Below are 26,170 nucleotides of genomic sequence, written 5' to 3' on the forward strand. Positions count from 1 at the left end.
AAGAGGTTCCTTGGGACAATTGGCTTTTTTTTTTTTTTTTTTAAATGGCTGTGCTGGGAATTGAACCCAGGGCCTCGATACTTGCAAGGTAAGCACTCTGCCGACTGAGCTATCTCCCCAGCCCAGCCAATTGGTTTTTTCACTTCAAAGCCTCAATGCTACAGCACGGTGAAATGCAGGTGGGGGCACTGTTTTACATCATAGTAGATCAAAGAGATAGAAATCCAAACACATTATGTAAATCTTTGATGGACTCTGGTTTAAAAAAAAAAAAAAGCGCTATAAAAGAGGTCATTAAGAACTGATTGTGGGGGGGGGGGGATGCCGTGGCCCTCACCTGTAATCCCAGGGACTTGGAAAACTGAGGCAGGTGTATTTCAAGTTCAAGGCCAGCCTGGGCAACTTAGCAAGACCCTGCCTCAAAATAAAAAATAGGAAGTGTTGGGGATGTAGCTCAGTTGTGGAGGTCTTGTGCCATGCCACCACCACGCCCAGTTAAAAATGTCCTTATTTTTAGGATGTGTGTGTTAAGGCAGATAAAGCTGAAACGACTTGATATTTGCAACTTATCTTGCAAAGGTTTAGCAAAAAAGAAAATAAACACGCACACACGCACACGCACACACACACACCCCTACATGTAAATAATGCAAATAATGCAGAATATTTACAGTTGTTAATACCTGGATGACAGGTATTTAATATGGGTGATCAGTGTATTATTCTCTCAATATTAAAATATATTTGAATATTTTCAAAATAAAAATTTAAGAAAAATTGCCAGCCCAGTGTGATAGTGATACCTCTAAGCCCAGCTACTGGAGAGATTGAAGCAGGATGATGGCAAATTCAAGGCCAGCGTGGGTAACTTAATAAGATCCTGTCTCAAAATAAAAAAGAAAAGGAGCCTGGAGTGGTGGCACATGCCTGTAATCCCAGCGGCCTGGGAGGCTGAGGCAGGAGGATCATAAATTCTAAGTCAGCCTCAGCAAAAGTGAGGCACTAAGTAACTCATTGAGACCCTGTCTCTAAATAAAATACAAAATAGGGCTGGGAATGTGGCTCAGTGGTCAAGTGATCCTGAGTTCAATCCCAGGTACCTACCCCCCAAAAAGAAAAAGGGCCGGGATGTAGTTCATTGGTAGAGCACCCCTGGGTTCAGTTCCTAGTCCTGGAAGAAAAAAAAATTTTAAGCAAATAAATGATCAAAAATTATCAAAAAGTAATCAAAACCAAAAGCACCAACAAAACAAAAATTAAACCAAATCAAAAGTATTCAGGAGGACCTGAGTTTGAGCCTCAGTGTCACCCCTAAAAAATAAAATAAGGCAGAAAGGGGGAACAGCAAGTACAGAGGTCCTGAGGTAGCAAGAGCTGTGAGTGCAGAGTGATTTGAAATCTATCTATCATCTATCTTATCTATTTATCTACACACACACACACACACACACACACACACGCACATTTTTCTCTATTTACAGTACTAAGGATTGAACCAAGCTCTTGCTAAATTCCTCAGGCTGACTTCCAATTTGCCATCCTCCTGCCTCAACCTCCTGAGTAGTTGGATTTACAGGCATGCGCTACCATGTCTGGTTTGTCAACTATACCTTAATAAAAAGAAATAGTTAATAGCAAAACTGTATATATGCAATCAACACATGTGTGCATTGTATGCACATAAACATAGATATATAACAGAATTTCCATATCCATGGGTTCTGCATCTCTGAATTTAACAATCATGGATTGAGTCAGGTGTGGTGGTATGCGACTGTAATCCCAACTACTCAGGAGGCTGAGGCAGGAGAATTCCAAGTTCGAGTCCAGTCTTATCAATCCTGTCTCAAACTAAAAAATGAAAAGGACTAGGAATGTAGCTCAGTAGTAATTATGACCAAAGGAAAAAAGAATCATGAACTGAAAATACTTTTAAAAAGTCTTGTCTAGAGGGAAGGAAAGATAGTTAACTGAGACATCATTACCCTATATACATGTATGATTACATGAATGAGGTGGATCTACATAGTGTACAATCATAGAAATAAAAAGTTGTACCCCATTTGTGTACAATGAATCAAAATGCAGTCTGTAAAAAGAAATAGTATGTATGGGGATGGCTATATTTTTATAAGCAAAATAAATGAGAAAAGACTTTTCATGTTGCAGAAGTAGAACTTCCTCTTCTGTATGTATGGTTCAGAGTTGTATGATCTTAAAATGATCTCATTGATAGGATAACATTCACATTAATTAAAATGCTTCTTTATAGCAGAATGCTGCTATATTAATTTATAATAAAAATATGTCCCTCAAGCTAATTTTAAAAAGTCATGTCTATGTTGAACATGTACATAGACTTTTTTTCCTCATCATTATTCCTTAAACAGCTATTTATAACATTTACATTGTATTAGGTATTGTAAGTAATATAGAGATGGCTTCAAGTTTTGGGAAGGCTGGATGTGGTGACATGCCTGTAGTCCTAGCTCCTGGGGAAGCTGAGGAGAGAAGATACCTTAAACTCAGGAGTTTGAGACCATCCTGGGCAGTAGAGTAAGTCTGCATCTCAAAATACATACATACGTACTTACATACATACATACCTACATACATACATACATACATACATAAGATGTCGGGGAGGATGTATGTAAGCTATACGAAAACCCTGTGCCATTTAATAGAAAGGACTTGAGCATCTGCCAGTGCCGAAGTCCCACAGGGGTCCTGCAACCGCTTATATCTAGAACTTACACCTAGACTGTTAAAAAAAAAAATTCTCTGTCTACTGGGGTAAAGATAGGACGATGGGGGTTAGGGCTGTGGTTCAGTGGTAGAGTGCTTGCCCGGCATGTGCGAGGCACTGGGTTTGATTCTCAGCACCGCATATAAATAAATGGATGAAATAAAGGTCCATCAACAATTAAAAAAAATAAATAAATAAAAAATATTGAACTGTAGGGTGAGGGTGGGGGTTGTGGTGGGCAAGAATGGGACTAGAGAGGCCAGTTGGGATTTACTGCAAAGAGGGAGGTAACAGATTAGGTGATGATGTGGGGAGAGGGCTCAGATTTGGCAATATGAGTAAGCGGGGGGAGTCTCATGGGTTTTGCTGGTAGACAAGGGAGACTAAGGAATTAGGCTGAGCAACTGTCCCAATGGTCACTTTGCTGAGACAGGGAACACCAGAGGGAGGCATAGACTTGTTCTTTTCAGAGGAGACTTAATTTGGTTTGGAATGGCCTGGAAGTCTTTATGATTATGAAGGAGCTGGAATTTGGATGGGGAACTAGACATAATAAGTTTATCATCAACTACAAATTAAGTTTTTCATTTGAGTTAACAAATATGGTGGCATAGAAGATTGTAAGAAGCATGGGCCAGGAGGTTGGGGACGTGAATTCAAATCATGATGCTTCCATTTACTATCTGGATGACCCTGGACAAGTTATTTTGACTTCTTTGAATTTAAGGGTTTTTTTGTCTGTACTACAGGCAAAATAACAGCTGTCCTGCCAGGCTGTTAGGAAATAACACATGTTGGTACAGCGCCTGGAACAGAGTGGGCGCTCATTATACAAGGTTTCCTGCCACTCCAGAAAACCCTTAGGAAGCGGCATAGTGGTGCTGTAATCCCACCCACTCTGGAGGCGGAAGAATGAGGATCACAAGCTCAAGGACAGCCTCAGCAATGCAGTGAGACCCTGTCTTAAAAATAAACAAACACAAATGGCTGGGGATGTCACCACTACTGCAAAACAATAACATTAACTATAACAACAACAATTAGGTGTGTGTGTGTGTGTGTGTGTGTGTGTGTGTGTGTCTGTGTCTGTGTGTCTGTGTATATATATATTTATTTGTGTGTATATATATGTATTAGATAGATAGTAGATGGTAGCTAGCTAGGCCTGGTGGCACACACCTATAATCCCAGCTACACATGAGGCTGGAGCAGTAGGATTGCAAGTTTAAGGTCAGCCCTGGTAACTTAGTGAGATTTTCTCAAAACAAAAAATAAAAAGGGCTGGGTTTGGTGGTACACACCTACAATCCCGGTGACTTGGGAGGCTGAGGCAGGAGGATCAAATGTTCAAGGCCAGCCTAGGCAACTTTGTGAGACTGTCTCAAAATTTTAAAAAAATGTACATATGTATATATATGTATATATATGTATATACACATGTATATATTAGATGGTAGCAAGTCAAGAGAAGAGGAGGTTCTGGGATAGACTGGGTACTGCAATTTCAAATAAGGTGTTCAAGGAAGACTACTGAGAAGGTGACATGTTAGCAAGACCTATAGGAGGTTAGAGAGTCAGGTGTGCTTATTATTTTATTATTTGGGGGAGCAGTGCTTCAGGCTGGGAAGGTAGCAAGTGTGAAGCCCTGGGACAGGAGCATGCTTGGTGTATTGAGGACCAGCCAGAAGGCCAGTGTGTCTAGAAAGGAGAGAGTGAGGGAAAAGGGTAGGGCAGCTCCTGTCGGTCCTTGAAGACTGTGATGGGTTTGACTTTGCACAGCCTGGAACGGGAAGTTGGGGGGGGTGTTTCTGAACAATGTGGGGGAGTAGAATCTGACTTATGATTTTTTGGACGGGGAGGTACCGGGGATTAAACTCAGGGCCACTCCATCACTGAGCCACCTCTCCAGCCCTGTTTTGTGTTTTATTTAGAGACAGGTTCTCACTGAGTTGCTTAGTGCCTTGTTTTGCTGAGACTGGCTTTGAACTCATGATCTTCCTGCCTCAGCCTCCCGAGCCGCTGGGATTACAGGTGTGTGCCACAGCGCCCAGCTCTGATTTATGATTTTTAAAGATAGCTGGCTACTATCTGAGTCAATACAGGCATTGAAGGGAGGAGGCTGACTGGGAAGTGATCATAGTAATCCAGGTGAAAGATGATAGCAGCTTGATGGGGGATGGGGAAAAGATCTTGGATATATTTGATGTAGCGCCTACAGCTTTCCTGATGATTGGATGTAGGGGGTTAGAGGAAGAGAAGGGTCAAGCATCATAGTTTGAGGCCCTTGATTTATCAGTAGAAAGATGCATTAGGTTGAACCAAACAAAATGGTCAATACTTGGCAGTTCTTAACATTAAGAGGCAATTTCATGCCAGACATGGTGGCACATACCTGTAATCCTAGCGGCTGGGAGGCAGAGGCAGGAGGATCGCAAGTTCTAAGCCAGCCTCAGCAATTTAGCAAGACCCTGTCTCAAAAAATATATTTAGAAAGGGCTATATATATATATATATATATAGAGAGAGAGAGAGAGAGAGAGAGTGAAAGAGAGAGAAAGAGAGGTGATTTCACATACTTCAGCTTAATAGTTGCCATTTACTGAAATAAAGAAAACTATGTGAGGAAGAGGTGGGAAGTCGGTGTTTGAAGTTTTTTTTGGGTCATGAGCAGATGCTGCAGGAGCAGCTGTATATATGTGTCTGGAATTCAGGGGTGAGAACCCCTGTTAGAAACACTGGTCAGGCAGGCAGCAGACAACCGCAGTTAAAGCTGAGACTGAGGAGGTCAGTCACCTGGGAATTACCCATAGAAAAAGAGCAGAGGCCTCAGGCCTCGAGTGTCCAGATGGGGGTGAGACAGCAACAGAGGAAAGGCTGGAGGCCTCAAGTGGCAAAGGAAGGGCTCCAACCAGGGCAAGCTGGCACAATGAGAGAGCTCCCTAGATGTAGGTGTGCGATTGTTTCCAAGCTCACTGCTTCTTTGAGGTTTAGTGTTAGTTGTGGTGGGGGGAGAGGATAGGACAATACCTTACATCTGACTAGCACTGTAGGCGTTGCAACATCTCCTGTTGGATCCAGACCAAGGAAATACAGAAGCTGTCCCTGTTTACAGATGAGGAAACTGAGGCATAAGGGTTCGGTGACCCAGCCTGAGATTCTATCGGTAATAAGTAGAACCAGGACTAGGGGGGTTCTCTGTATCCAAGCTATCACTGAATTATGCTGCACATTCCTAAGCTCTCCTGACTGCTTCTCTGGGGACACATTGTGACAAGGTTACATGGAGAAGAGTTGAAATGAGTCTTGAGCTTTTGTTTCCACAGCAGCAAAGAAACTGCTGATATGATGACCTTCTAGAGGGATCCGGACCTGTGATCCCAGATGTGAGTGGGTCAACTTAAGCTGCTTTTCCGATAAGAAATCATCGAATGGAATGAGGAGGCTGTGTCTGGGGATTTCATGCTGGTCAGGGACAGTGATAAATTCACTTTGGTTCCAGAGGGGTTAACAGGTAATTTTGGAGACAGCCGATTCTGAGCTGGGCTCTTCCACTCACTCCACCAAATGACCTGTGTCATCTTATTCCATCTTAGGGTCTTGCTCAAAGCATTACACACTATCCAGGCCTATTTCCTTGCCTTGGAGAAGCTGCTCCTGAGATCAGAGGCCCCTTGGGTCAAGCTTGGCTCTGCCTTGGGCAGAGATAAACAGGCCTGGAATACATTTCCCAGATTGCAACATTAGTGAGTCAGGCAGGGTCGGACAGCTGCTGCCTTGCAGGCACCCCTGGGCTGCACCTGATAAGGAAGAACATCGCTCATTCCAGTGCACCGTCTTGTGAGCACACACATAAACAGACACTCCCAGGCCCGGTGTTGTCTTAGAGTAAATTATTGACATTCTGAATGGCTGAAACACCAGGGAAAAGAGAGAGAGCAAACCTACCTCTGTTAAAGGGGAGCGCCACTTTTCCTAAGCTAAACCACCTAAAAGCAGGGTTGCCATTAGGCTCAGCTTTAGGGCCAGCTTTTTCAACCTAGATGGTCAAGGGCAGGCTCAGGAGTCCTCTGTAGTTCTGGAAAGAGGAAAGAAGGGTCACAGAAGGAGAGAGAGGAGGAAGTTGGATTAGGGGAGGTAGATTTATGAGGGAATAAATGGCAAAATGCCCAGAGAGAAAAGGTGTATCATAAAAATGTGAATATACCTTGGTCACGAAGAGAGGGAACTGATGTTAAGACATCTGCAAAAAGACAAAACTAACAGAAACAACATGTATCCCATTTGTTTACAATAAAAATAAATTTTAAAAAAATAAAAGAGAAGCATTAAAAAAAAAAAGACAAAACAAAAGCCCTCCCCCCATGAATGAATACCTTTCTTTTTTTTTTTATTGTAAACAAATGGGATACATGTTGTTTCTCTGTTTGTACATGGCGTAAAGGCATACCATTTGTATAATCATAAATTTACATAGGGTAATGTTGTTTGATTCATTCTGTTATTTTTCCCCTTCCCCCCACCCCTCCCACCCCTCCCACCCCTCTCACCCCTCTTTTCCCTCTATACAGTCCTTCCTTCCTCCATTCTTGCCTCCCTCCCTAACCCTAACTCTAACCCTAACACTAACCCCTCCCACCCCCCATTATGTATCATCATCCACTTATTAGCGATATCATTCGTCCTTTGGATTTTTGAGATTGGCTTATCTCACTTAGCATGATATTCTCCAATTTCATCTACCTTTCTTCTTAAATGATATAAGGGGACAAATGGGGTATTGATTGTATGGTAATAGTTACACAATAATACCAGCATCATTACCACATCACACCTTGCAATCAACACTTCACATTAACTTTATGAAAGCAGTTTATAGTTTATAAGGGGCTTTCACATTCATCTTTTCCATTTATTCCATCAACCCACTTGAGTGGGTAGGGCATTATGAGGCACATTTTACAGATGAGAAGACTGAGGCTCAGGGAGGATATAGACAATTAACTGAGGCATAATTAAGAGCAGGGAGAGGCAGGTTTGTCCCAAGTAGTCCAGAGCTAAGATGCTTCCTAAAGACATAGTAATTCTTCTTTCAGATGATTCCTTTCCCATGACTACTCCATTTCCACAAGCTTGGAGACCACACCTCCACTGCATTTCTAGATAGAGCAGCCCCACCTTTTCCAGTGTTGTCCATGTGTTTCTATCACTGGCACTCCTCTGATTATTTTTGCCTAGTACTGGATCACAGCAGTTACCTTATCAGTGAAAAATAAAGAGCCAGGGAACATGTCTAGGTCCCACTCCATCATTCCCTTCTTCAAATCTCCCCTCCTTGACCCCTTCTTTCTGTCTGTTTTGGACTCCATACTCTGCTTATCTAGAAGCAACAGCTTTGGACCCTCTAAACTTGCCACAGTGTTCCTCTCTGGTGAGAATGAGGAATGGAGAGTACACAGACCCTGCCATATTTGTATAGGACACTGTAGGCACACTTAACTACCTGGGCCGTCAGGCAGGTGTCCTCAAAGTGTGATGTCTATTGGAATCTTAAAGGCAGTAGTTCTCAAACTTTGGTTTGCATTAGAACCATCTGAAAACCTTGTTAAAGACAACGATGTTCAGGTCCCACCTCAGATCTTCTGAATCAGAATTCCCAGGGAAGGCACCATCTGGACATTTGTGAGCTTAACAAAATCCCCAGGTGATTGTTGAGTACTCTCAAACTTGAGAACCACTGTTTTAGCCTTGGAGTGGGAGTTAAAAAGGTGAAGGAGGGTGGGAAAGAGGAGGTAGCAGCAACAGAAATCCAGGGGGCTTAGAGAAGACACATTGAAGAAAACATCTCTGCTCCATCTTTATTTCCCTTTAATAAGGTAGTCAAATAATGGGAGTTGGAAGTCTCTTCATGCAGACATGTTCTAACTTCTGACAGATTGGCCATCTGCAATAAGGAAGAGCAATAAACTCCTCCTTTTATTTCTTAAAACTAATTTTAGTTGTAAGATGGAGTCAATATCTTTATTTATGTGGTGCTGAGAATCGAACCCAGTGCCTCACACATGCTAGGCGAGTGCTCTATCACTGAGCCACAATCCCAGGCCTGAACCTCTCCTTTTAGAAGCAGTTAATATAGCCCATCTCTTTCAGAACACAGAGTAGAGGTTATCAAGGGCTGGGAGGAATTGGGAATGAGGAGTAAATTGTTTAATGTGTACAGAGTTTCTGTTTTGATTGATAAAAATGTTTTGGAAATGTATAGAAGAGATGACTGAGCAACATTGAATGCATTCAATGCTGTTGCTTTGTATACTTAAGTATGGTTAAAATGTTAAATTTTATGTTACATATGTGTTATTTAAAAAGTTCTTTTGGGGAGATGGAATGACAGGAGCAAATGATCTATAATTTTAGCAGATTGCTGTTGCCCCAGGTGTGTGTGTGTGTGTGTGTGTGTGTGTTTACATAATGGCACCCAACTCATGGCACCTGGTCTGACAAAGTATAAGTATATTCATGGGAGCAAGGAAATCAAACTTTTGAAAACAGAGGGCACTGAGAATCTGATATAAATATGGGAGGCACCTGAAAACACTTTTCTGCTCCCTTTGGTTGGCTTCTGGGTTCAGTAAGACTCCTCTGGGCCTTGTACAGCAATATCTCTAATTTCACTGTATTTTGGAGTCACCTGGGGACCACATTCAAACAGCAAATTCTAACTCAGTAGATTCTGCATTTCCAACAAGTTCCCAGATAATGCTTACGCTATAGATCCATACTGGGGGTGGGTCATGTAAATTTAATCTTGGTTCACCATTACAGTATGTTCGGTTAAGTGATGGTACACAAAAGATGCTTAATAAATATTTATTGAATGAATGAAGGAATATATTAGCTTGGCACAGGAGTTCACAGGGCAGAATAGTCTTTGTTCTGAGCTAGAGCATAGGTGAATATTTCTATCAGTCACTCATTTTGTGAAATTATCTCAAACTGCAGAATGAGGATGTTGGTGCTCAATTATTTCTAGCCTTTGCACCTTGCAACCTCAACTCTAGTCCATGAAATAGTGGTCCTATCTACACACGTGGAAGGTAATGAACCCTATTTTGCAAGTTCCGAGAAAGACTTGCTATAGTCTACAATTTCTGCAAACAAATTCTCTCCACCCTACGAACGAGTAAAGTGCAGGGAACATGCCCCTGTGGGATTTTCAAGGTTTTGGCACCTGAGTAATTGATACCTTGGCCTCCTCCAGATCCAAACAGCTTTTTTAACAGTACGTGGGAAGGAGGATCGTAAAACAGGTGAATGTAATAATATTGCCATTATTTACTATCATCGTTTATGATGATGGTAACGACAGTTAAGCGATGAAGTGTGTGGGGAAGTTGGGGGAGGGGGCAGAGTCCTGAGAGGACAAGAGAAAGAGGAACTACATCTCCCAGAATGCTATGGGAAAGCACACGCCTCGGCGGCGCCCCACCCCTTTCGCGACCGGACCCGCCCATCTGATGACGTCACAGAGGTGACGTCACGGCGACCAGAGCGAGGCTGGGGTAGAGAGGCCGACAGAGCAGGAGTCGTCCGCTTGTCGTGGAGGCTGCTAGGAGCCGGCGAGAGGGTGAGCGGGCGGGCAGGCGAGCGAGCTAGAGCAGGCAGAAGGGAGCGTCGCGCCGCGCGGAGGAAAGCCGGGACCCGGCCGCGGAGGAACCACAGCCGGAGAGGGCAGCCCGAGCCGGGCGCCGCGGGGTCCCCACCCCCACTCGGCCGGACAGTGCCCGGTGTTTCCCCGTGCGGGGGGCGGCGGCGGCGGCTGACGGGACCCGACAGGACCGCGGGGGTGTTGCCACCTCCGCCGAGGAGCCGGCGCGGCCGCGGGCTCCTCAGAGCCGGGGCCCGGGGCCCGTGACAGACGGGCCGAGGAAGGGAGAGAGGCGGCGGCGGCTCAGGCGACGGGGAGGCAGCGGCGGCGACACCATGTCATCCCCCAGTCCGGGCAAGAGGCGGATGGACACGGACGTGGTCAAGCTGTATCCTTCGTGGAGGGGAAATCGGCCTGCGTGTGGGGGCGGTGTGGGGATGCCCAGGGCACCCCCGAAACCCAAGAAAGGGCTCTGGGGCACTCCAGGCCACTGTCCGAGACGCCTTCCCTCCCCCAGTGCCTACGGCGGCTCCTTGGCACCTCCCAGGAGCCCAGGGCCTTTTCAGCTCCTCTTTATCTGCAGCACCCCGAAATATGCGTTGCTCCTCGCTCTCCCTGCATCCCCAGAGCCCGTGACTTTTCCTCTACAACGTTTGGACTCCCCAAACGGCCTTTTTCTGTCTCTCTCTTTTTTTTTTTTTTTTTTGGGCAGGACTAGCCACCTCTCTTTTCACCACCGAACCCATCTTCAGGGTTTTTCTTTCCTGTTTGTTCACCCTGGATTTAGGGACTCACGGTAGAAATTCCCAAGAGGAAACCTTTCTCTCTTGAGATGCCCCCATTCCTTCTACTCAGTGCTTCTTGAACTGGGGTAACTCAAACGACCTCCTTTATCCCTAATTCCTTTCTATATTAGGAAGAGAGTAGTCTGCTCAGGGCCCCTATTCTAATAAAGAGCTCTGTGTGTTTTAAATCAGAGACTCCTGTTAAGCTTTCGGGTCTCCAGGAGAACCTTCCTGTTTTCTTTCCACTGACAAAGCCTATCCCACCCATACTTGTATGCGGTGAGGACCCCCAGGCCCTCCAGCAAGCCACCCTCCATATTGTGGATCTGACAGCTGGGAGGAAGGAGAGAAAGAGGAACGCTTGGACAAAATAGCCCCTATACTAGCCTTTCGAGTAAAACTCCCTCTGTGAGGGTCAGGTTCTTGGGGACTGCTTGCCCTGATCTTGCCAAGTGACACCCTTTATTTCCTGTCCCCCTCCCCCAACTTATACACTCCAGGTTGCAGTGGGAAAGCTGTAACTGATAAGAGTCCTTCAGGCAGTGGTTTTGGTTGGAGGCCAGACTGATTATTTCATGACCAGCTAGAGAAATTCGCGAAGGTTCCTGAGACAAATCGAGGGATTCTTTTTTTTTTTTTTTTTTGAGGGAGAATTTAGAGGGTGGGGTGAGCCACGGTTCTGAATAGCTAATCCCTAGGGAGAGGGGGAAAAGGGAATGGGGGGCGGTAGCGTGTGAAAGGCAGTTAAAAAGTCCTGTCTCCTGTTTCTCTTTCTGCTTCACCCCCATCCCCCCACCATTTCCCCCTGTTGCAGGGTTTTGTTTATATAACTCAAGTTGTTTGGTTAGATTCTTCAGGTGAATTCCTTCTTTTATTTGTTACTGTTTTTGATTGACTATATTACCTCTTTGTAGAGATCAGTGATGATTGTCAAATGCTCAGTATGGAATTTAGTAAAGTTTTTAAAAAGTAGTTTTTGTATATGGTTTGAAAGTGGGGGATGGGACTGAAGTTGCCTGGGCTCTTAATAAGAGACTTTTTAAAATAATCTTTTCAGAAAAAGAAGGTGTTTTCTCCTTGCTAGGGGTAGAAATTGGCTAGAAATTAGAAATACCAGATGAACTTCTGAATTTAGGGTTTGGAGTTTAGAATTTTTTTTTGGGGGGGGGGAGTAGTAGTAGGGATTGGGAAGCAGCAAGTGATAATGTACCAAAGTGAAATCAGCTGAGCTGTGATTGTTTTGTAAATGCAAATGATACCAGTAATGTTGGCTTTTCATAAGGTTGCAGGAAAACTTCTAACTATGACTGTGTGTACATATTTCACAAAGCAGTTTTGGGTTTTATTTTTGTTTAGAAACTAGGAAATGACATGGTGGCAGACGAGTTATTTTTATCTTCAGAGTTACTGTCACACCTAATGCAAATTTCTACCTAAGGGGTAATTGGAATGGAGTGGGGGAGAGAATTCCAGCTGTTTTTGATAGATGTCACAGCCTCAAATTATGTACATATAGAGATTTAAAAAAAAAAATTGAGGATAAAGAGTGAGGCCTAACTTGACCTGATGCCTTTTCCATACAGTGCCTTTTGTTCATTTAGTAGTTGTGGCATCTAGAATGATTACGGCATTTAGGAGCTGGGGTGTGGGGGGTGGAGAGGGAGAGGAAAACAGACAAAGAACAGCAGGGTGTCTTTTTTTTTCCTCCCCCTAAGTGGCTTATTTCATAGCTTATTTTTAGTAGAAGATGAAGAAAGGCAAAGATGCATTGGCCTTCTGTTCTTTCCCCACCTTCCTTCTTGCTGACAAAAGAAAGCAGAGGCGCTTTAAAATTGTAGATCTCTGAGATAGGATAATAGTCTCAGTATTGAAAAGCCAGAGGTTATCTTTATTTTGTGTTTGTTTTCTGGTGTAATGTAGTTTGTAAGTTAAAATTTTTCTGCTTTCCTTTTGTGTGTGTGCGTGTGTGTTGTGCAGGGTGAATGATTTTGTGGCCTCCTTTCTCTGTGGAATTCATATCAGTAGGCCCAAATGGGGCCCACAATTTTTTAGTAAGATATATTTAGTAAAAAAAAAAAAAAAAATTGAAGGGAAAATTCCCCATTACTAAAACGAATATAATTGTGTGAAAGGGCCGAGGGTTGAAAATGAAAGATGGTGGAGAGGAAGTGGAAAGAAAAGGTCTGAAGGAATGTACATTACTCCTTGGCCCTCACTGCCCCTCGATGATTTCCTTGGTGTGGAGGCTGATAACTGGTTTCATTGCAATCTCCTGTTTCAGCCCATTTTTGTCTGTCTCCTGAGCATAATTATACCACCACAATTTACAGCCTGGCAGGGAACCTATATAGTATGAAAGTAGCGGTGTGGGGGTAGGGAGAGAAGAGGATGTGTAACTAATTGGCTGCTGCTTTCCACCACCTTGCTAGGTTCTTTCCAGATACAGTCTCTGGTTGTTATTTGGAGTCAGTGATACTTCTTTTGTGACGGGTTGGTAGGAAGAGAGCTGACTCCCAAGTTATGCAGGGAGTGAGTGTGTTTTGCACCAATGCACTTAATAATCTGCTGGGCGATTATGCTCTGAAACTCTGACTCATTCATTGTTTCTTTTCTGATCCTCTGCTAAAGGTTGTGCAAACCTCCCTAGGAGCCTAGAAACTGATTTACATGACTTTTGGGTGCTGTAGTAATGTGTTCCAATCAAAGAACTTGCAGCTAGCCCAAATCCTGTGGAGTGGTGCGGCCATTTGTTTGCAAAGTCAGGTCGATTGGTGATCTTGTGCTGTTCTCAACCTGGCAACCTCCGAGGTTTTCCATCTCCAACTCTCTGATTATTTAGATTGTCTGAGAGCTGGGACTCCGGTGACTTTAAAGCGGTGATTTGCCCTAAAGGAATATCGGTTTAAGTTCTCCCCAGTGGAGGAACAAACAGCTCAGATTACATGGGTTTCCTTGTTGGTGGGGGTTACTCGTCTCACCCTGTTGCACAGCCCTGGTGATCCTTTTATCTGTGAACCAGTGGCCCCTGCTGAAGGCTAGAGCTGCTTGTTTTGGAAAAGCGTATGCAGGCAAAAGGCCGCAGGCACAGCTCCTTGCAGCTCATTGGTTGCTCTGTTACTACCCGGAAAAGGAGGAGGGGTGGAGCTACCAAACAGCTGATGGAGTGTGTGACAAGAGTGTGTTTACATACAAAAGAGGTGGGGGCTGGGAACACTTTATGAGGGGTGTTAACTGGACCAAAGTGTGTTTTTGAGAGGTAATAATAGGAAAACCTGACTTGTGAGAGTATAAGAAATGTTCAGAGATATTAAGATTAAACCAGAAAAGCAGATCTGATTATAATGGGGACTTGGCATACACTACATTTGTTACTGTTGTAAGATTTGGAAACTTAGAATATCAAGAGTTTTCAAAGATTTCTTTTTCAGAGAGCTTAGTAACAAAATAGGATATGCTACTTTAAGTGTACTTAACTGACTCATAGGGAGGAATTCAAAAGTATGTTAGAAATGTAAGCTTTCCTCTCAAAACCTTCAACAGTGATGAAAGGGGCAGTGTACACTGTACTTGGGAATGGCATGAGTTTTACAGAATTGCTAGTGATGGCTTTAAGGTTTCTTTAACAAGTTTAATCTCTGAAACCTTTGAACACCACTTTTGTGCCAGCTCAGGCATGGTGCTGAGGGGTGGCGGCGGTGGAGGTGGTGGTTAGAAGTGAAAAATTCAGTGGGAGTGGTCATGGTGCTTAGGGAATTAAAACAACAGCAATTTTTTTTTTTTTTTTTTTTTTTTTTTTTAAATCAGAACAGTCTGTGTTAGGTCAACTGTGTGTGCACCACCTCACTGTTTGAGTAACTTGAATTTACTTTCAGAATTTTAATTACATAGAAAGATTAAGGAGTTGGGGATGTAGCTTAGTGGTACTTGCCCACCATGCTCAAGAAAAAAGTAAAGGTGTGCAATGGGGTCTGTACTTCTGGTATTTAAAATATATTTTGAAAACCTGAAACAAAACCAAACATTAAACTGTGTAGCGATTTGTCTTTGACTTCAACTTTGGGATTTTGCTGTTAATGGGTAGTTATCCTGTCCCTAAGTTGTCTTTGTTACTCTTTAATTTATGTTCAAAGTATAGTCGATTCTGTAATCTTTTAACTAGCTCCAGTGTCAACTGGGGACCTGTGGTTTGCCTTTTATTTCCTGTGGCCTCTCGTTTAGTGAGATGGTGAGATGAAAGTTGAAATAGTCTTATGGTCTTCAAGCTAAAAGTTAAAAGATTTGGCAACTCCCAGTGTTTTGAATTTGTCTTTCCTGCCTAGATTTTGGTGACAAATATAACATACTGGTACTATTTTGGTTAAGCAGTAACCTACATGAGTAAGCATTGACAACTTCAGAACATCTGATTTCTGCAGTACAGTTCTAGTAAATTACACACAAGCAAATTCAGCTTCTGGGGGTAAATAATCTTTTGCAGATGTGACCCATGAAAGTCCCTTTCCCTGTTTGTGTTCATGCATTAAAACTGTCTACCTTTGTTGGTTTTTCTAATGTTGTGATTTTTCCAGCACCTTGACCTGTATTTTTCACATATAAACATACATACATACACACACAGACACATACTTGTTACTTTGGTTAGCATTAACAGATTTGATAGTTCTAAGAGCTATTGGATATTTTAGGCTTATAATTCAGACCTTGCATTACAGTGGCTGCGGTGTAATAGCATTTTACCTGTAGACTCAGAGCGTATATTTTAATAAAATAATAAAAAGACTTAGTAGGATTATAAAAGTAATAAGGTAATTGAGGAAAATACAGGTTACCAAAAGGGAAGAAAACAGTCACCTGTTAAACAGTAGTTCTTAAACTTTAGTGTGATCTTAATCACCTGGAGGGTTTGTTAAAACAGGTTACTGGGTCCCACGCCTAAAGTTTTCTGATTCAGTAGGTCTAAGAAGTACCCAGGTGATACTGATGCGACTGTTCTCAGCACCATTTCAATAACCATTATTAAAATGTTAACTTTTTTTTTTAAATGTTAACATTTTGATTTTCTTTCATGTCAGTCTTTTTACTCTCCCTAGGATATATTGTTTTCAACCTGTTGGTCATACTGTATGTGCCTTCTGTTTTTGTTCAATATTTTTGCAACTGTTATTACCAGTTAAAAATATTAGATATAATGAATAGTTCATGTAATATGTCCTTCCACAGCTGTGCCATTGATTTGTCTTTTCTTTGAGTAAGACTGAAATGAACTTCTCTGGCCTGGGATGCAGCTGTGGTTGAGCACTTGTCTATAATCCATGAGGTCCTGGGTTCCATCCTCAGCACCACTGGGGTATGGTGTTGGGGGAGGAAAAAAATTAATATCTTTGCTCATAAGGCTTTTTCTTAAGATTATTTTTTTTCCAGAAATGAGATTCTAGATTTTGAAAAGTAGACATTTGAATTAAAATACTTAATTAAAAAAATGGGTCCTACACTCAGTGCCTCCTTGATTTGTTGCATTTTAGTTGGTGTCATTTGTTACAGAAACAGAAACAGCCTGGCTTAGTGATTAAAGATGAGTTCTGATTTCTTTATTTAAATGTTCTTGTTTTTTGTGATAGTGATTATTCTCAAATTAGGTATACTTTGGTACCTACTATGAGTTGGTAAGTTAGATACATTACATTCATGAACACAGCTCTGAATGGCAAGAGCTATAAAATTGAAATTAGTTTTGGTATCTTGATTTTTTTTTTCCCCCCTTTTCTAGTGAGATTTAATCGACATAATCTTGTACGTTTTAAAATGATAGACTTGGTAAATTTTAATGTTAGGTATCACACATGAAGTCTGTCACCATAATCAAAATAAGGAACACATTTATCTTCCCCCCCAAACTTCTTGTATCCCTTTGTAATCCTTTGTTCCCTCCTTCCAGCCCTTGATCTGATGTCTGTTATTGCAGATGATTTTGCATCTTCTAGAATTACATATAAATGGAATCATAGAGTTTGTACTTTTTTTGTGTGTGAATTCTTTTACTCGATTTTGAGATTCAGCTGTGTAGTTGATTACCCTTTTTTTTTTTTTTTGGTACTGGAGATTGAACCGCAGGGTGCTCTATCACTAAGCTGCATATTCTGCCCTTTTTGTTTTTATTTTGAGATGGTGTCTTGCTGAGTTGCCCAGTCTGTCCTCCAACTTGTGATCATCTTGCCTCAACCTCCCCATTTTCCGAGTTGGGATTATAGGTGTGTGCCACTGTGCCCAGCCTTGAATTTTCTTCTCTTTTTTCTGTATTGGGGCTTGAACCCAGGGGAGCTTTACCACTTAGCTACATACCTAGCCCTTTTTTATTTTTTATTTTGAGACGGGGCCTCCTACAATTTCCTAATTTGGGCTTGAATCCTATTTGTTTTCTGGACCTTTAAATGGCACTTTTTTGTGGTACTAGGAATTGAACCTAGGGCCTTGAGCATGCCAAGCAAGCGCTCTTCCACTGACCTACATTCCCAACCTGAAATAACACTTCAGAAATATGGTCTCAAATACCTATTTTATTTTTGCATTTGCTAGTAAGATTCTCTTTGTAAAGATAAATGCTTTTTGATGATGGTACCTATATTGACAATTTTTTGTGTGTGTGGTACTGGATATTGAACCCAGAATAGTTGTACCACTGAGCTATACCCACTTCCCTTTTTCATTTTATTTTTATTTTTTGTTGTACTTGGGATTAAACCTGAGGTACTCTACCATTGAACTATATCCTTAGCCCGTCTCATTTTTTGAGACAGGGTCTCACTAAGTTGCCCAGGCTGACCTTGAACTTGGAATCCTCTGTCTTCAGCCTTATCAGTAGCTGGGGTTACATGTGTGTACCATTGTACCTGGCAGAATTTGTTTTCAACATGACATTTCTTTAACACTTGCAGTAAAATTTGTATCTGTTTACGGATACTTGCCTAGAACTCTGAAGTCTGAATAGTTATCTTCAGTTTTCATATGGAATGAACTAAGGTAAAAGGAACCAGTAGTAACTCAGTGGCTGAACCTGAAACAGATTTTAAGAGGTTATTCCTTAGCCACACGTTTCTGGAATTTTAAAAAAAGTTTTTAATAATATGGTGTTTAAAAAGTTTTTGATCTCTCATGAGTTATTTAGTAGAGTATTAAATATTGTCATAATAAAAAAAGCTGTTTTGTAATTGTTGGTATTACGTTATCTGGTAAATTAAGAACATTTGAGTTTGTATGTAGTACTTAACATTACTGACAGCTATAACTTTTACTTTGGCCAACAAGAAAAAGAACTTGGTTTAAGTCTGTTTGGGGTTGGATTTAATGATAGTATGTCAGTGAGTACTGTTTCACTGGTCAGACACAAGGATGGTGCTCTGAGCATGTAAATTAGAATATATTTTCTAATTGCCAAAGTGGAGCTCAGGCGCAGTATAGAAACCTATGCAGAGAAGTCAGTTTATGCTTTCTGAGAGGCTGTTGTTGGCATTAGTGGTTCACCTCAGTATCATATTTGAGAGTTTTTTTTTTTTAAACCTTATATATTGGGGATTGAACCCATAGATGCTTTACCACTGAGCTACATCCCCAGCCTTTTTAAATTTTGAGACAGGGTTTTGCTAAGTTGTTGAGATTACTCTCAAACTTGTGATTCTCCTGCCTCAGACTCCTCAGTTGCTGGAATTATAGGTGGATGCCGGGCAGCTGAAGTGTGTGTGTGTTTAATTGGTTCTTTTTAGTCTGAATTACATTTTTATGGGTAGGTTCTATGGTTTGTGTAATTCTCCAGTGTACCTTACTAGATTTTTTTTTCCCTTTTGGTACCAGGGATTGAACTCGGGGGCGCTTGACCACCGAGCCACATCCCCAGCCCTATTTTGTATTTTAATTAGAGACAGGGTCTCACTGAGTCACTTAGCACCTCACTTTTGCTGCGACTGGCTTTGGGTTCTCGATCCTTCTGCCTCAGCCTTCTGAACCTCTGGAATTACAGGTGTGTACCACCTCACCTGGCTACTTTTATTTATTTTTTAAATGTAATGCTGAGGATGGAACCCAGTGCCTCTCATATGCTAGGCAATACCTCTACCACTGAGCTACAACCCCAGCCCCCATATGCTCTTTTTATTTCACTCCCCAAGAAACAAACTGGCTTGGTTGGTTGGGTTTTTATTTTATTTTTTACACCAAATGATCATTTTCATAAGGCCTTAGGTTCTTATAGCTGTGAATTGGTAATTGGTCAGATCGCTAATCCAAACTGAATCTATCAAGAAATCATCCCAATATGAAAATCCAACTGTCTTCTATTAAGCTATACATTAAAATATTGGCAAAACAGAAGTCATCCCATGAAGTTGATCATGGGCAGTTTGGGTTTATATTCAAATTATATTCAAGTGGATGAAAAGAGGAAAATGTATTTTAAGTGCTTGTATTTTTTGACAGGAGTTTTAACTCTTTATTGTAATTTGTCAGTGTTGCCGTAATGAGTATACTTAGTATACTAAAATATAGAACACCGTGTGTTTGATAGCAAATCATCAGGTGAATTGAAAAAGCAAGCACTGATCTTGGCAACATGGACATTATTAGCATCTGTTAATGTTACACACTGAAGCGATTCAATTCTCCCTAGATTCCATCTTGATAATAAAGGGGGAAAAAAACTCCTGCTTTTGCCCCTGTTGTATTCTAAAAGGTGTTTTTGTTTTTTGTAGTGCTGTGGCTGGAACCCAGGGCTTTGCACATACTCATGCTCTATCCTTGAGCTATACCCCCAGCTCTATATTCTTAAAAGATTTTTAGAAAAAAATACCTTTCTTTGTTAGATTTGCCTGTAGTTGGAAGTAGTAGGCCTATGAGTATGTTCTTTAGTCAGATTATCTGAATTGTTTAGCATTTTTTCTGGCAGTAAAGAAAAGTAGCTCTTAAATACTACCTTGATTATCCAGTGACATATATTTATGTTTGTGTTATCAGTCATGCCTTTATATACACTTAATTTTACTTTATATAGACTCAATTAGTATAGTTAGAAACTGTATTCTTTCTAACTTTTGAATAATAAATTTGACTTTTCCCTTGTTTGAGATTTAGCTAAGAGCTATATTGGGGAGACCACAGGTTGGTTTAAAAAGAGTACTATTTTTGCTTTTTTTTGGTATGGGGGATTGAATGTACTTTACTACATTCCCAGCCCTTTTTTTATTTTTTATTTTGAGACATGGTCTTGCTGTGTTGTTGGGTCTGACCTTGAACTTTGATCCTCCTGCCAGAGCCTCCAAATTGCTGGGATTATAGGCATGAGCCACCGTGCCTGGCCATGAGTACCATTTCATTCTCGTTTTCATATATTGTTTTCAAATCTATGTCTGTTTTATATTAGTGTTCTTAGCTTATATTTTGCTTTTATTTATTTATTTTTTTACTATGCTGGGGATCAAATTTGGGGCCTTGTGGGTGCTACTAAGCATGTACTCTACCACTGAGTTACACCCCCAGTCTCTTAGCTTCTACTTTTGATTTCTAAGAATCAAGACAGTTAAACTCTTCTTGGCAGGAAAGTAACTTTACTGTCTTTCCCTCTCCATCCCTCTCTTGGAGGGAAGATACTTACAGATACTTTTCAGTATCTTACATTTAAGCTTAATTAAAAAGTAATCCAAGCTGGACACTGTACTCTATGCTTATAATTCTAGTGACTACAGAGTCTGAGGTAGGAGGATTGCAAGTTTGAGGCCAGCCTCAACAATTTAGTGAGACCCTGTCTGAAAAAATAAAAAGAACTGTGGATGTAGATCAGTGATAAGTGCCTCTGGGCTCAATCCCCAGTATCTAAATAAAATAAATAAATAAATAAACAAAAGCAAGGCAAGATCCTTTTTTCTAGGAGTTTGGGAGGGGGTGGAAACTTGATCTATTTTACTTTGTGCAGTTTGACAGTAATACATCAAACTTGTATTAGCTTATGCTAAAAATATATAATAGTTTACAATTTTGATGTGTATCCTCTGAATGTCAAAATAACAAAACCTGAAGTTTATCTTAACTATGTCACTGAAATCAGACATCAAGGAATTTGGCTGTCACCTGAATTTTGTGTTCTTTAGTGGTCCTTGGCTCTCCCTGCCACTGGTGGATTTTTTTTTTTTTCTTAAGCTACTTTTATGTAGTGTGATCAGTGTGTTTGAGACTCAGAAGCTGCCTACTGTTTTTTTTTTCCCCTACTGTGTTTTCATAAAGTCCTCTAGGAAGGAAGTCTAGAGGTCTCCATCACGCAGTGTCATCCTGTTGTCTTCTCAGGCAAGGCAAAGGGGAGTGGTCCTCTGTCCCTGAGGAAGTTTATTGCCAGGATTCAGTTTTAGTCCTGTTGCTTCTTACAGTTGAAAGAATGGATGATGAAATACCATGTCTACTTGTGCTTGTTTTCCTTTTCTCCCCATGCTGGGGATTAAACCGAGAGCTTTGCCTTTTGCTAGGCAAGCATTCTGCCACTGAGCAACAACCCATCCTTATTCTCCATTTTTTTTTTTTGGTGACCTGATGTATATGTTCAGGCCTTTGACCTGGATTATCTTAAATTGACAGATATACCTGTCTTTCTCTTCCCTAAATGGGAAATAGAATTCGAAATCCTGCTTTTTTATAGAATCAGAAAATAGTGTATGACTTATATGCTTTTAAATTGGGGCTTATTACTCATTTAAATGAATTGGATAAAACGTAATGGTTTCAGTCTGCCAGTTCTGGCTGTTTTATTTCTTAAATGTCATTCTTAAAGTGTTTTGTCAGCTCAGATGAAGTTCTGATGACATCTTATTATTTAAAGTTAAATTTTAGTACTTATTATACTTACATAGATTTTAGCATGTTTTTATACTTGTAAAAAACCTGGATTGCAAATAGTAGTATTGCAAAGCAGTGGTGTTTTCTGACTGTAAGGGCTTTTTGAGTGGAAATTAATAATTATGCTCTTCTAGACAATATTTTGTTCTTCAGTAGCAGTTTCAGAAGTACTAATGCTTAGTTGTATTTCTTCAACTTGACAGAAAAATTCTGGTAACTTTGTTTTTATTGATAGGAAAAAGAGAGGTCAAGGTTGAAATAAGGAAACTACTTTTCATCTGTGACTTGCAAAATGTTTTACTAGTTAGTAATCACATTTGTTATGTGAAAAGCAAAATTAAAACATAGCTTAATGATCCCTCAATTAATTATATTTATGAATATAAGATTTCACAAGGAAAAAAATGACAGGATATGTTTTGGTGTCTCATTACAACAATGGAATAGATGGCACGTTGCTGTGTGTGTGTGTGTGTGTGTGTGTGTGTGTATTTTATTTCCTCAGTATTGGGAATTGAACCCAAGGGTGCTGTACTACTGAGCTGCATTTTTAGCCCTTGTTTATGTATTTTTATTTTTGAGACAGGATCTAAGTTGCTGAGGTTGGCCTTGAACTTGCAGTCTTTCTTCCTCAGCCTCCTAAGTCCTGGAATTACAAGTGTGTGCCGCCATGTGTGGCTATGTCTTATATTCTTAAGATAATTTGAATTCTCGGTGCCCTGTCAATCATTTTAAAAAGTAAAATAAGCCCTGTAAAAGTGCCTGATTTGTGAAAGCTTCTGTTGGATAGAATGGCAATATGCTGTTCCTTTCAAAATTTTATGTATTTAATCACCAGAATTATTTCATTTTTTAGAAGGTAAACTTGGGTATAGGGCAGTACTTGAGTAAAAGAATATGCCAGTGTCCAGGTAGAATCCTGTTAAGAGTTTGCAATAGTTCAGTATTTGAGCATTTAAGTGTTTTATTCTTATAACTTTCAGTACTCTGCAGATATTTTAAATACGTCTTTTGTAGGAAATGTAATTGCTAGTATTTTTCTTGACGTTTAGCAGTAATTTTTTTTTTAGTTTCAAGACAGTTAAGCATATATAAAAACTACCTACGTCCTGGTACTGAGGATTGAACCCAAGGGTACTCTACCTCTGAGCTACATCCCTTTTTATTCTTTTGAGATGGGGCCTTGCTAAGTTGCTGAGACTGGCCTTGAACTTGTGATCCTCTTGCCTCATCACTGGGATTATAGGCATGTGCCACCATGCCTGGTTGATTTTTGATTTTTTTATATAAGGCATTTTAGATTTATAGAAAAGTTGCAAGTGTATACCAGAGAGTTCCTGTACCTCAGCCAGTTTCTTTTATGTTATCATTTTATAGGATTGTGGTACATTTGTCAAAACTAAGAAACATTGGCATGTTATTGCAACTCAGAATTTATTGCTCAGGATACCTGGGTTTTTGTACAATCTTTAAGTCAAAAGTATATATAACCAGCTATTTAAATTGGTTCAGTAACCTGGTGATGCATTTTTAGACCTCTGGCTTTAAATATAATACTAGCGCTCAGATATCATGTAGGTGCTAAGTGTCAGCTGTGTGGCACTTAAGGCCATCTTCCTGACTTGATGATTCTGGGCAGGCAATCAGCTGGTTCTTTTGTCCCTTTGGTTCCTTTGCTCACCTTAAATTTAGTGCCCTGTGGGTCACATTTAGTGAACAGAGCTTTAGTACCACTGAGCCACATCCCCAGCCCTTTTTTGTATTTTATTTAGAGATTGGGTCTCGCTGAGTTGCTTAGGACTTTTGCTAAGTTGCTGAGGCTGACTTTGAACTTGAAATCCTTCTGCCACAGTCTACCAAGCTATTGGGATTACAGGCTTGCAGCCACTATGCCCAGCTATTATTAACTTTTAAAATAAAAAAAAATATTTTCTATATGTAAGAATGCTATTTTTATAGTATAAAAAGTTTTATATATATTTTAAAAAATTTTGGGGGTGCTGGGGATTGAACAAAAATTTTTTTAATATAAAAACACCTAACTTTTTTCAGATCCACCTTTTTACTTTCTTCAAAAAAAATCTTAGGTAGGGAGTAGCTAAATTCTGTACTGCTGACCCATTCTATCCTCAATTTGGCCTTTGTTATCCTTGTTGTTTGATGTGTTCTTTTCATTCTAATGTATTTTATATTTATTCTTGCAGTATTCTTGCTCTGAGATGTTATGGCTCACTTTTTATGAATTAAAAGCCTGGGCCATGTAGGCCTGTTCAAAATACTGAGATCATAGAGTAAGTCCTTGTGGTGGATTTGGGGCTGATGGGGTTTCCCTTGTAGCGCACAGTTTACATATATCATAGGTGCCCAGGACGTACCTGTTAAATGAATAGGATAAATAATATACTTAAGAGATTTCCTCAAGTCCTTGGGTTGTTTTTAGACTGGATTTTGGCACTTGTAATAGAAACAATTTGGAAGTCATGCTGGAGAGGGGCAGCACTTACACAAATGATAGGAAGTGAAGTTCTCTCTCTTTTTTTTTTTTTTTTTTTTTGCGGTGCTGGGGATTGAACCCAGGGCCTTGTACTTGCAAGGCAAGCTACTCTACCAACTGAGCTATATCCCCAGCCCCCTTTTTTAAATTTTGATATAGAGTCTTGGTAAATTGGCCAGGCTGGCTTTGAACTTGTAATCCTCTTGCCTCAGCCTCCTAGTAGCTGGGATTACAGGTGTGTGCCATCATGCCCTGCTCTTGTTATCACTTTTAAATGAATTATTGTTAATTTCTAGAATGGTCAATACCGATAAGTATCATTCATATTTTTAAAAAAGTCCTTTGAGTCCTAAAGACACTCTTAAAAACTAAGGACCTCAAATTACTTTCACCAAAAGGTTTGAGAACCACTGCTCTAACAAAGGTAGGTTGAAGGAAAGTTGTCTCCAGGTGTGGGGGCACATGCCTGTAATTCCAGCAACTTGGGAGAATTGAAAGTTTGTCATGTTGTAATAAGGTTTCAGACATGCTTTAATTTGTACCCAACATAATGTCTGTCATATTAGTAGGTTCTATAATAAAATATTTGAATCAGATTGAGTTGAATTACATAGTAAATCATGAAAATACACATTGAGCCCAGAAGGAAAATTGTTGTTGCATAAAAGATAGCAAATATTTTTGTTAGTAAATAACAAGTTTACACCATATTTTCTAAATTCTAAGACTTTTTTCCATATTTTAACATCTTTGAAATTGAGATTTCTTAAAATTGTTAGTGAGTCCCTTTATGCAGCTTTTTTGTGTTATCATAAGGTAGGTGTGTGTTGTACATGTGATGATATATAGTGCTGACTATGGAGAGAAGGAAACATCCTGGATTGCAATTCAGTTCTGAGTTACAGGATCTTTCCCCTTCTCCACTGTCCCTGGTACTGGGGATTGAACCCAGGGGCACTTCACTCAGCTACATCCTGGCCCTTTTTACTTTTTATTTTGAGACAGGATCTCACTAAGTTGCTTAGGGCCTCAAAATTGCTGAGACACGCTTGCATTTTATGATCCTCCTGCCTCAGCCTTATGAGTTGCTGGAATTACAGGCATGTGCCACCTTGCCCAGCCATTAGATGTTTTTCTTATTGAGCACTGAATTGACTGGGCAGTTGACAGTGGACCCATTGTTGGAATATTCTATTCATAAAGCAATTATCTTTATTAAAAGCCAGAAGACTGTACTTAAATGCTACAATACAGGTTATTACATATAAAGCTCATACAAATCTTGTGTATTTTTTTTTTTAAATACAAAGCCATTTGCTTTCTATTTAATCATGTTGATATTTTTTCAATTTTTTTTTTCCCATCTTTGGTAAGTACATTTAAAGATATTACCGAAGTCTGTTATTAACCTTGGGCCTCTTGTTTTATTCTGTATAAAAAAGAATAGGACCATAACTTGGAGACATAGATACTGTATGAATAATAGCACAGGATCTTTAAGTTTAAAACAGGCATAGGGCCTTAAGAAAATATGGAGTTAAGTTTATCAGAGAAGGCTTCCTAGAGGAAGCTGAATGTCATGGAGACAGGAGGCTTAGTTTGATTAAAGGATCCAAGGATGTAAAACATTCACT

The 26,170-nt window shown here is 40.5% G+C and overlaps 1 protein-coding gene across 2 annotated transcripts in view; it reads left to right on the plus strand.

The window, feature by feature from the left end:
- The first annotated feature begins 10,285 nt into the window (after positions 1–10,285).
- Ube2h (ubiquitin conjugating enzyme E2 H) overlaps positions 10,286–26,170 on the plus strand; it is a 99,780-nt gene continuing 83,895 nt past the window's right edge. For both annotated transcript variants that reach the window (XM_047560260.1, XM_047560261.1), the window contains exon 1: positions 10,286–10,779. In XM_047560260.1, the coding sequence (XP_047416216.1) occupies positions 10,727–10,779 (53 nt within the window). In that variant the 5' untranslated portion in view covers positions 10,286–10,726. The remainder of the gene's footprint in view (positions 10,780–26,170) is intronic.

Source organism: Sciurus carolinensis, chromosome 8 (assembly GCF_902686445.1).
Source record: "Sciurus carolinensis chromosome 8, mSciCar1.2, whole genome shotgun sequence".
NCBI classification, from domain to species: domain Eukaryota; kingdom Metazoa; phylum Chordata; class Mammalia; order Rodentia; family Sciuridae; genus Sciurus; species Sciurus carolinensis.